At 37.9% G+C, this 12,093-nt stretch overlaps 1 protein-coding gene across 3 annotated transcripts; it reads left to right on the top strand.

Annotated features, from left to right (window-relative positions):
• Window positions 1-1,032: 1,032 nt before the first annotated feature.
• LOC138958683 (uncharacterized) lies at window positions 1,033-11,543 on the top strand. Of its 3 annotated transcripts, none has more exons than XM_070329908.1 (4): window positions 1,033-1,110; window positions 6,599-6,650; window positions 9,830-9,993; window positions 10,977-11,543. In XM_070329908.1, exons 3-4 carry the CDS (start codon window positions 9,876-9,878, stop codon window positions 11,210-11,212), a joined length of 354 nt encoding a protein of 117 aa, XP_070186009.1. In that variant the 5' UTR covers window positions 1,033-1,110; window positions 6,599-6,650; window positions 9,830-9,875; the 3' UTR covers window positions 11,213-11,543. The 3 variants fall into 3 exon arrangements, with proteins under 3 accessions (XP_070186009.1, XP_070186010.1, XP_070186008.1); XM_070329907.1 differs by lacking the exon at window positions 1,033-1,110 and adding an exon at window positions 4,379-4,708; XM_070329909.1 differs by lacking the exons at window positions 1,033-1,110; window positions 6,599-6,650 and adding an exon at window positions 4,370-4,708.
• The last annotated feature ends 550 nt before the right edge of the window (window positions 11,544-12,093 follow it).

The following is a 12,093-nucleotide window of genomic DNA, read 5'->3' as shown; positions in this document are numbered from 1 at the left end:
AACCCATCCGTCTCACAGCCTCTCATTCCTTCATAATTATTTTCCTCGCAGGCATCATCATAAACCCTTACCGGAAACAATATCTAATGGGATAATCTGTCAAATTTTACCTACCCTAAAAATACAACTACATTGTAGCTGTATTAGGGCCTATCACCTCGAAAGACCAAATGAATGTTTGTATTGTGCAGGGTAGGACTTGTTTGCTGAATTACTTTTGCAAGTGACGACACATATATACATACCAATCTGCAAAATAAAGGCATAGTGGCCTACAAGATACCCACTATGTACATGAAATGGCCATGCTAGTTGGTATGTGAGGAATGTGAAAGCCTGGACAGATCAGTTCTGTTTGTGAACTCATCCATCAACTCACACACCACCTTACAGCCCAGACCCGGTGCACGCACCCACTATTCATCATTCCATCAGCCGATTTAAAAATGAATCAAACGGGGTATAGATAATGAATACATACCTAAGTGCACACATGGTTGAATCAAAACATGGATACAAAAGGAAAATGGTAGCAGCAGCATACTACGTACTTTTGATAAATATTGCCATTATTGACTCGATTAAAGAATATATCGATCATTCAATCAAACAATCAATCAATCAATCAATCAATCAATCAATCAATCAATCAACTAACGAACCAACCAACCAACCAACCAACCAACCAACAAACCAACCAACCAACCAGCCAACCAACCAACCAACCAACCAGCCAAACCAATCAATCAATCAATCCATCGCCGAACTTGAGTTATGACTCACTGTTCTGAATTAACCGTACAACACGAACATAGCAATTATGTTTTGTCAAACACGCAGACAGGCTCACCTTTTTGGCAAGCATAACGCAGTCACGGTCTGGCACTGACGCACCGGCACGAGTTTCGGAACCGGTTTATGACTGGAAACTTCATGGACAACAGAAAGTAGGTTTTCTCCGAAGCTAATAACCCAATCCTTGCATGCAATATTGCTGTGTGGTCAGTCTCAAGGAATATCGAGTAGGTGAGGACGCACATTTTATGCTTGGTTTTCAAACGGGACAAAATGGCAGCGCTGTCTTTTACCAGTAGTGCCTAAACGGACGAAGTGAGAAATAGAACTTTCGTATAATTATATCATGCTGATTGATAGATCTCCATGCAGTGAAATGAAGTCAGCATTCGTTGTCTTGTTTTTGAATCATCTGTGGCTTTATTGTGTACTAGTGTCCATGTTTTTTTTATTGTCTGCAAGAGCAATGTGTGCCCAGGTTTTAAAACCACTTATGCGTGGTTATGTGACTGATGTTTAAGAAATAAAAAGATTACTGATGTCAACGCCTTTATTATTCAATGTGTGGTTTGAAATTGCTTGTATAAATGATACTTAACATTGAACAATTATGTCTTGCGAAATAAAAATGCAAATGGCACAAGAGCATGAATTACTATACTTAATAGTACCTCACTGGAGAAATTTAAAAAAAAAAGGTGATACAATCAACAACATATTTAAATTTAAGAATATATTATGGGTCTATTCGTATAACCAGTGTCTCAGCTTATTCTAAAAGAATATTAAGCAAATAATAGACTGTAATCCTTTGCTACTGATCCTAAGACCGAGGTGCAATTGAAAGTTTGCAGAAGCAGCCGTAGTCGTGAATTATTGGGTTTTTAATTTTTTATTTTTTTATTTTTTTATCTATGAGAAGATACTTTTCATTTTGTTGGTTGTACAATGAGATACATCGTAAGAATTCACGAAATTCTTATCTAACCTCAGCCGTGCACGATTTTAAGTTTAATCTGGAATGAGAGAAAAACTGTTTTATAATAGGCAGGTTTTTTATTTTATTGGATTATAGTTCATTTTAATCTAATTAGTTTATTATATTCATTTTAATTTAATTCATTACTTAAATTGATTGAATTGAATTGATTTAATTTAATTTAATTTAATTTAATTTAATTTAATTTAATTTAATTTAATTTAATTTAATTTAATTTAATTTAATTTAATTTAATTTAATTTAATTTAATTTAATTTAATTTAATTTAATTTATCTATTTTATTTTATTTTATTGTTTTCTTTCATTCTATTTTGTTACATTTTTTTATATTTTCTAGTTTTACCTTATTTTATTCATTTAGATTGATCACATTTTATATGTTAGTTTTAATTTTATTAATTCCTATTTTATTTTAATGTATTATTTTTTTTTATTGTCACTCGTCGGAGAAAAAACAAAGAAATCGAAGAAAAATGACCATCATTTTGCGGAAGTTCCAAAAAAGATGTCCCATAATAACAGTTCACAAGGTTTTGGTACGTACGTACGCACACGTTACCAGCTGAATTTAACTCTTATTCGTGAAGGCCAGACGGGTTAAGACGACCTGCACTTTAGATAACACAAGCCCACCTGAAACTGAATGAAAGCGAAAACGAGAGTAGACGTATAGTCGCAACTCCAATGGGTCGGCAAAACAGATAGACAGGGCTAGACAGATACTCAAGACCTGCACTATTAACACAAGCCTGACTAAATCTGAATAAAAGTGTAGGCTACACAAAAGTAGACGTGCAATCATGACTGTGTCGAATCAGCGAAAGCGGCTGCCTGAATGGCGGGGTGAAAACGGTCACGGTCATACACGTATAAAAGCCGTCTCGTGCCAAAATCATGAGTGAACGAGGGAGTTTCGGTCTTGTGCTTGCGTGTACACACGAAAAGGGTTAAATCACTAGCGGGTCTGCACGTAAGTTGACCTGGGAGATCGGAAAAATCTCCACTCTTAACCCACCAGGCGGCAGCGACCGGGATTCGAACTCACGACCTCCCGATTAGGAGGCCGACGTCTTACCACTGCGCCACTGCGCCCGTCGGGATGGTCTTGAGGGATGGTCTTGACCCATGCACAGAGATATATCTCTGTGGACCCATGTAAGGGGGCCCGGGTAGCTCAGGTGGTAGAGCACTGGACTTGTGATCGAAAGGTCGCTGGTTCGAATCCGGGCTGGGACGGACACGGGTCAACTTTATGTGCAGACCCAGAGATGGTATCCATCTCCCACCCCCGTGTCACCACAATAGCACGTTAAAGATCTTGGTAATTCTACCATAAGTGCAGATGGCTGATACCACCTAAACACGCATACATCAAAATCCGCGAGGGCGTAAAAACTCGAATCGTATAAACCAATTCATGTCCAATATAGGCAATTAAGACCTGACGGACAATAAGCCCCTTAAAATTTACCTTTTACTTGACCCATGTAAAAGCATGGCCAACTCTGTGACGGTGAGTCGAACTGTATTAACGAGAAGGAGTTTGCCTAAAGTCAGGCTTTAAAGCCATATGTACTCGATGACTATACACGCTAATTGCTTTACCAACAGCTGGAGACAGACTAAATTAAGTTCCCTGCAAAATATTGTGGTCTAGGACCCCTTAAATGTTGAGATATTTGAATTTTCATTTTGATCTGGATCGTCCTATTTATAGATTTGGCAACACATGTAACGTTGGTGCAAGGGAGAGAACACCGCGGCTTTGTTGACATCCTCACTTTTTCAGAGGCTAGAACAAGCTGTAATGCATGTATTATGGTCCGCGCATGGTGACGTATCGTCATTATATGGTCTTATGGTGCGTTTGACATCGATTGTGGGCAAACTACACTTTGTAAACACGGGAGTGCGTTAGTATGCCTTTAAACAAGCCCTACAAAACCTGAATGAAAACGGAAACGAAAGCACACCCATACATGTAACTGATGTGATTCAGCGATGCATACGTGTATGTAAACTAATTTGACACGAAGTTGCAGAAGCTGTTAATACAAGAATAAGCATGAACTCTTCAAAACTGAAATAGTAAGCGTCAGTCGTAAGTCCTTGCGTGAGCGACTCCAGCCTTTCATACCTTTTTTTCCCCTCGCAGGCGTCATAATGGCCCCGTACTGGAAACAATATCTGATAGGATAATCTGTCACAGTTTGCCTCCCCCCCCCCCCCCCAAAAAAAAAAAAAAAAAAAAACCAGAAAAAAAACAACAACAAAAACACCTACGTGAAGCTGCATTATTATCTCGAAAGAATAGGAACAAGAACACAAAGAAGAAGGAAAAGAACAGCACCAACAACAACAACAACAACAACATCTACACACCGAAAAATGAAAAAAATGAAATCCAAAGTAAACATATCTGCATAACTCCGCTGCTCTTTGTGCTCTTCAAAAGTATGCGAAAGAATATACGGGAACGACTGTGCACTGTTTGGGATCTCAGTTTCTTAACATTGATAAGGATGTCTATAATTTGCGCTCGACTGCTACTTGCGTTGCTTCTGTCACATCGCTTTTTGTCATTTCTGTGGCATGCCACATCACGTACACAGTAAATGCAGTATATTAAAGGATGACATGAGTTTAAAATAGCTGCGGGAATTCGTAGAAGTATGGCTGTCGAAAGTAGGTCTGAACTGGAACTTGCTCCTCTTGACAACTGCAGTTTTGGTTTCCTGTCACTGTCGTCACTAGTGTCAACCTTACGTTTGAGGTGCAAATAGAAACACAGTAACAACCAATCAGTGAAGGCATTCGCCTTTATTAGTGACATTTCTTGGCAACCGTGGCCACTATGAATGTGTTGTGGAGCTGTCGTCCATTGAATGTGTTGTGACTGCTTGATACAGAAGGTAAGAACTTTGTGACACACCCTATCTCGTCTGAACATTCACACAAAACACTGACAAACAGTTGTCATGTGCACATGTGTGTGATGTGTCTTTTTCAAAATCTTCTCTTTGAACAAACATTTTTGAGCAAAAGACAAAGTAGCTTGTGAGAATTGAGAAAGAATATCAGAAGTTTGTGGCATTCACCGTCTCAACTGTCGTCCATTTGAGGTGTCTACATGAGAAGAAAAAAAATGAAAAGTTGGTGGCATTCATCGCCTCGACTGGACAGAATTTGTACACACAAAAAGAGGCATATGCACACGTATCTAATGTGTATTTCTAAAGCAGGCGCCCGAGTCAGTCTACAAAACATCTTTCAGCGAGAAACAAGATAGCCTGTGAAACACCGACCTTACATTTCAGTCGTAGCTTTGCACTTCCGGCGTCCCAAACCACTGGTCGTTTTGTCGATTCAGCATTTTCAGTTATCAGAGACACTGATACGAGGGTCGTTCTAACAAAGCTTTGGACGAGCGGTAACAATGATACGCGAGCAGTAGGCTATATTTTCTTTTCTTTAAAGAACAAAATAACATTTCGTCATATAACGCCGTTTCCATACATTCCACTGGCCTACAGACAAATATAAGTTGGAGTATTTTGCACGGATTGTTTGTTTACGTTCAGTTTATTATAGTACAAGCATTTTAAAGTACGTAGTCGCGTAACATGGTATGGCGTTACATGGAGGGTGTAAGGTGGAGGGCGTTACATGGAGGGCGTTACATGGAGGGTGTAACGTGGAGGGCGTTACATGGAGGGTGTAACGTGGAGGGTGTTATATGGAGGGTGTAACGTGGAGGGCGTTACATGGAGGGTGTAACGTGGAGGGCGTTATATGGAGGGTGTAACGTGAAGGGCGTTACATGGAGGGTGTAACGTGGAGGGCGTTACATGGAGGGTATAACGTGGAGGGTGTTACGTGGAGGGTATAACGTGGAGGGCGTTACATGGAGGGTGTAACGTGGAGGGCGTTACATGGAGGGTGTAACGTGGAGGGCGTTACATGGAGGGTGTAACGTGGAGGGCGTTACGTGGCGGGTGTAACGTGGAGGGCGTTACATGGAAGGTGTAACGTGGAGGGTGTAACATGGAGGGCGTTACATGGAGGGTGTAAAGTGGAGGGCGTTACATGGAGGGTGTAACGTGGAGGGCGTTATATGGAGGGTATAACGTGGATGGCGTTCAATGGAGGGTATAACGTGGATGGCGTTCAATGGAGGGTATAACGTGGATGGCGTTCAATGGAGGGTGTAACGTGGAGGACGTTACATGGAGGGTGTAACGTGGAGGGCGTAACGTGGAGGGCGTTACATGGAGAGTGTAACGTGGAGGGTGTAACACGGTAGGGCGTTACATGGAGGGTGTAACGTGGAGGGTGTAACGTGGAGGGCGTTACATGGAGAGTGTACCGTGTAGGGCGTTACATACAGGGTGTAACGTGGAGGGCGTTACATGGAGGGTGTAACGTGGAGGGCGTTACATGGAGGGTGTAACATGGAGGGCGTTACATGTAGGGTGTAACGTGGAGGGCGTTACATGGAGGATGTAACGTGGAGGGCGTTACACGGAGGGTGTAACGTGGAGGGTGTAACGTGGAGGGCGTTACATGGAGGGTGTAACCTGGAGGGTGTAACGTGGAGGGCGTAACGTGGAGGGTGTAACGTGGAGGGTGTAACGTGGAATTGAAAATCTATATTATATATATTTTTTTCTTTATTTTTTTCTTGAGAGTCTTTATACGTGTACAGGTGTCTATTTATTTTCATTTCACTTCGGATGTAAACGGTTTGAGCTACCCCTCCCTGTTATGTGATATAACTAATCAGAAACTCTTCTCTGTTGCAGCTGACCTACTTTTCTTTCATTCTCCACGCACCAGCTCTCGCCCTCAGTTCCGGTACAGTGATTTTCATCATCATCAGACCGTAACATTGTAATGCATTATATAAGAGAAAACATGTCCATCTAAAGGACTTTTAACTTGAAATAGGATGCATGTGATTTTGATGTTTCTACTTTTTTTCTTTTTTTTAAAGAGAAGTTTTTATTGTGGTCGAAGCCAAGAATCTTTTTTTTTATTTTTTTATGTACGTTTTTATTTCTTTTTGGTACACGACATCAACATCAGACAGCAACATAAAGTAACATCAACCATACAAAACTATGCATCTTCAGAAAAAATAAATAAATAAATAAAAATAAAAATAAATTTTTTTTTAAAAAACGGGAAAACACACTAAAGCATACAATCACACAGCCCATATTCAATACATTTCTAAATTAAGTAAACAAGCTCTTCGTCTCCTTTTTACATTTAGTCAAGTTTTGACTAAATGTTTTAACATAGAGGGGGAATCGAGACGAGGGTCGTGGTGTATGTGTGTGTCTGTAGAGCGATTCAGACTAAACTACTGGACCGATCTTTATGAAATTTGACATGAGAGTTTCTGAGAATGATATCCCCGGACGTTTTTCCCATTTTTTTGATCAATGTCTTTGATGACGTCATATCCAGCTTTTTGTAAAAGTTGAGGCGGCACTGTCACACCCTCTTTTTTCAATCAAATTGATTGAAATTTTGGCCAAGCAATCTTCAACAAAGGCCGGACTTCGGTATTGCATTTCAGTTTGATGGCTTAAAAATTAATTAATGACTTTGGTCATTAAAAATCTGAAATTTGTAAAAAAATAAAACAATTTTATAAAACGATCCAAATTTACGTTCATCTTTTTCTGATTCCAAAAACATATAAATAAGTTATATTTGTATTAAAAACAAGCTCTGAAAATTAAAAATATAAAAATTATGATTAAAATTAAATTTCCGAAATCGTTTTAAAACCTATTTCATCTTATTCCTTGTCGGTTCCTGATTCCAAAAACATATAGATATGATTGTTTGGATTAAAAACACGCTCAGAAAGTTAAAACGAAGAGAGGTACAGTAAAGCGTGCTATGAAGCACAGCGCAACCGCTACCGCGCCAAACAGGCTCGTCACTTTCACTGCCTTTTGCACTAGCGGCGGACTACGTTCAGTTTCATTCTGTGAGTTGCACAGCTTGACTAAATGTAGTAATTTTGCCTTAAGCGACTTGTTTGTGTTTCTATTTGATTATTTTGTAAAACTACTCATACCATTAAGTTCTGTTCTCCGTTAAGCTGCTGCAAAAATATACAGACAATGTTTATGTTCAAGTCTAAAATGAAAAACATCTTTAACCTCCTATTAACTCCAAAACCAAATTTCATCCCTACAAGCTCAATCAGAAAGACAATCAATCATTTGACAATATCAGAGGTTTATATGGGTACCACTCCAGGAGAAATTTATTATATGTAAAATTAATTTTACTAAAATATTCTTCTACCAAATACCTTTTTCTCAGATCTCTTTTAAATGCAGCCATTGTAGGAACAGCTTTTGCATACTTACACTTGTAAATAAAAAATTTGGCATTTAATATTATAAAATCAAAAACTGTACTACTTTTGAAATATTTATCAATACCAAACAAAATAAACTTTTCACTAAAAAATATGTTCTCAACATTGTGACATTCATTTTTAACATAGTTTAACAAATCATTCCAAAATGACTGTACATATTGACACGCCCACAAACAATGTTGAATACTATCCCTCTCGTCTCGGCATAAATGGCACATCACGTCTTCTACTACTCCCATTTGTTTTAATATCACATTTGTTGCCAAAATCCTATGTAATACTCGAATTTGAAACCATTTAAGTTTCACTTCAGAAATGTTCGTTACATATTTAAAACATAATTTCCAATCAATATCGCCTTCTAATTTACCCCCCCCCCCCCATTTTGTACAACAATTTGGACGCTTTCCATCCTGTAGTAGTAGTTTTTCATAATAAAATTTTGCTCCTTTTATTTGGGAGTGAATGACTGACACTGATTTAATACTATCAATCATACTATTATTCTCCAAAACAATATTAAACGTTTTTATATATTTTTTGATTGCTCCCACGCATCCTAAATAACTCAAAAAATTTGTTCTGATTTGATACTTTTCACAGAACTCGTTATAGGTATAAAAACTTCCATTGTCATTAACCAACTGACCAATGAAATAAATGTTGTTATCAAACCAATTCTGAAAAAGCAAGTCTTCTTCCCAATCTTTATATTATCATTGAAGAAAAGTGGTTCTGCTAATATTTCTTTGGAGGTTCCTAGATCTATTTTATATCGAAACTGTTCGTAAACATTAAACACATCCTTCCAAAAACTATTACAATGTTGTTTACCGCTATAAAGACTAGGACCACACACATCAATGTTGTCTACATCAGGATATAAAACAGTTGTTAAAACTTTCCATTTGTGGACCGTAAACCTCAACTTTTTTATCCAAGAATATTATATAATATTATTTGAACAGACAGAAAATGTACAATCTTTAAGAAACAAATTTGTTTGATGAATTAACAGTAGTTATAATTACAGAGATTAAGAGATTACATTCTATTTGCACTTTGCTTTGCTTCATAATCATAAAAAGGACTGATAATTCATGTCACAAAAATGGTACACAGATTTTAACCACAACCCAACAACTTATCTGCAGCTATACGCAAGGCTAAAAGCCATAACGGTTTAAATAAGGAAAAGAAAAACAAAAAAGCACCTTCATATTTCTTTTTCTCTATTGTAGCACGCCAAGACAAAGCAAAAAGTAAGGAATGATTAAGGTTAAATTTGTTTTTAAACAATTGCACGTTCGCATGATTCAGCTTCTGAACTTCACGAATCAATTGGTTTTGGCTATCAACTTCCTGAATCAACTATTTCTCAAATGGTAAAAACAACAACAATCCACACAGACACACACAAAGCAAAAAGCAACAACACAACAACAACAACAACAACAACAACAACAACAACAACAACAAACAACAACAAACACGAAAAGCCCCTACACACAACAACGACAAATAACAACAAAAACACAGAAAACGGACAAACACACAAACCTTACCCTGTATTCATTCCTGTTTTTGTGTATTAGCAAGTATATGATATAATCTTTTTTTCCTGCAGGTCTGTTATTAACAGAATTTGGAGCCTATAATTCCTAGTCCCAGCAATGCCTTCCTACGTAACGTTCTATCACTACACGAATACCAGCGGCAAGAATGCCATCGTCAGCAGTGGTTACATCATGGACAGGCCGGCGGGACACCCGCATGCCCATTTTGGTGCTGGTAAGTGTAGAGACTGTGTGTTGTTAAAGACAAACGACACTGACTAAACAAACCAAGATGTCTCTTCTTCCCCCTCTCTTCAAAAGCAAAAAACCTTATGTTGAAAGCGAACCAAAGTACAACAAGGCCGTAACGATTCTGTCACTTGCTTTCTATTTATCAATTTATCTTATTTATTTTTTTGTTTATTTCATTTTTTTATTTTTTTATTTTTTTAATTTTTTTATTTATTAGTTAGTTAGTTAGCTGTTGCTTTTTGAGTCCAGCGGACCATAATAGGCCAAATCAGGACCCCTGTTTATTTATTGTTTATTTATCTATGATATATTAATGTATTTATTTATTTATTTATCTTTTATTAATTGATTTGTTTGTTTAATTATTTAATAATGAACTATTCATTTGATAAATATTGATTGATTGATTGAATGATTGATTGATTGATTGATTGATTGATTGATTGATTGATTGATTGGATTATGCATTTATTTATTTATTTATGTATGTATTTATTTATTTATCGAAGAACAACGCAATGAATTGAGCACAGAAACTTACTTTATCCAATTCCGTTAGTAATGTAAACAACGGATATTGCGCATGCACAGTATGACCCAAAATAGCTGTACGCACCTGATTGGTGCATATTCTACCCACCAAGAGCGATGTGTCTATTCCGCAGCAAAATTCGTCTGCTACAGAATGGGGCCCATCCAACCACACAAACCCCCTTACACTTTCGTGTAAAAACTTATCTATTTATTCATCTATTTATCTTTTTATCTATTCATTCATCAACTGATAAAATATTGTGTACGTGTTATTTTTTAAATTCTTGTATTGACTTTTCCATTCAGTATTTATTTAATCTATTTATTTATTCATTGATATATATTCTCAATGCGTTGCATCAAAATGTTCTTGTCCTTAAAAAAAAACAACCCAACCTCACTACTTTTATTCCGTGCCCCTTTTGAATGCAGGAACTTACGGTACGTCCCTCGCACCCAGTGAAGGGAGGTACAAAATAGCCAACAACAACTGGCAGGGTCACGGAAGTAACTATATCAGCAGCGGGAAGGTGGACTGGGCAATCAAGGTGGAGATTCCCTCCGACAAGGTCCAACAAAAAGGTGGTTACAGGGACATCCTCGTTCACGAGGGTCGGCTCAACCTGAACGAATACGAACATGAAGTGGTCAGGGGTCCAACCAGCTAAAGAAAGAGACGCTTGAAATCTGAAGCAGCATTCTCAGACGCTGACTAACAGTACGCATGTATTTATTTGATCTGAAATCGGCGGTCTGACTACGAAGATCCACTCAGTCTTGCTCTGAGAAACGTACTTATGCATGCCTCGTTTTTGTTTCTAAGCCTATTTGTACACACTAAAAAAAAAATGGGGTGGTATAGGGGAAGTGTGCCTATTTATGGTTTTGGATGAGTTTTTGCTGTTGATTTTTATTTATTTGTTTAATCTTATTATTGTATTTATTTTATGTTTTCTCATTTATCAATTAATTCTATTAATTTATTCATTTATTTTTGGAGGGAGGCAGGTGAGGGGTCGGAGGGGGGGGGGGGGGCGTCGGAGTGCTGTTTTTGTGTTTATGCACTGATTTGCTAACAGAAATTGTTCTGCTGATGGAATATTTTTCATATTTTGGCCTATGGAAATCTCTCTCTCTCTCTCTCTCTCTCTCTCTCTCTCTCTCTCTCTCTCTCTCTCTCTCTCTCTCTCTCTCTCTCTCTCTCTCTCTCTCTCTCTCTCTCTCTCTCTCTCTCTCTCTCTCTCTCACTCTGTCGGTCTGTCGGTCTGTCTGTCTCTCTTGCTTGCTTTCTGATTGTGGTGGTAAGGCTGTGCGCATCAATGTACCCTTCTAATGGCTTTATTTGTTGGGGAAAGCCCTTTTTCTAATGTCAATAAGCAAGAGAGCACGAACTTTTGCATGTATGCAACAACGACATCCGTGTTTGTAGCTTTGGTGAATTGTTTTATCGGGATTCAGTAATTTGTAGGCTTCCTAGGTTTCCGTTGTTTTCGAAACTTAGGATGCTAAGCCTTTTGTTTGTTTGTTAATTTATTCATTCACACAGTCA

This window comes from Littorina saxatilis, linkage group LG2 (assembly GCF_037325665.1).
Source record: "Littorina saxatilis isolate snail1 linkage group LG2, US_GU_Lsax_2.0, whole genome shotgun sequence".
NCBI lineage: Eukaryota > Metazoa > Mollusca > Gastropoda > Littorinimorpha > Littorinidae > Littorina > Littorina saxatilis.
Note: the sequence above shows the minus strand (reverse complement) of the source record. Positions and strands in the feature narration are given on the sequence as shown.

Coding starts and splice junctions, on each gene's coding strand:
- LOC138958683 (XM_070329908.1), top strand. CDS start 9,876: ATGCCTTCCTACGTAACGTTCTATCACTACACGAATACCAGCGGCAAG. Junction 9,994..10,976: donor GCATGCCCATTTTGGTGCTG/GTAAGTGTAGAG, acceptor TTTTGAATGCAG/GAACTTACGGTACGTCCCTC.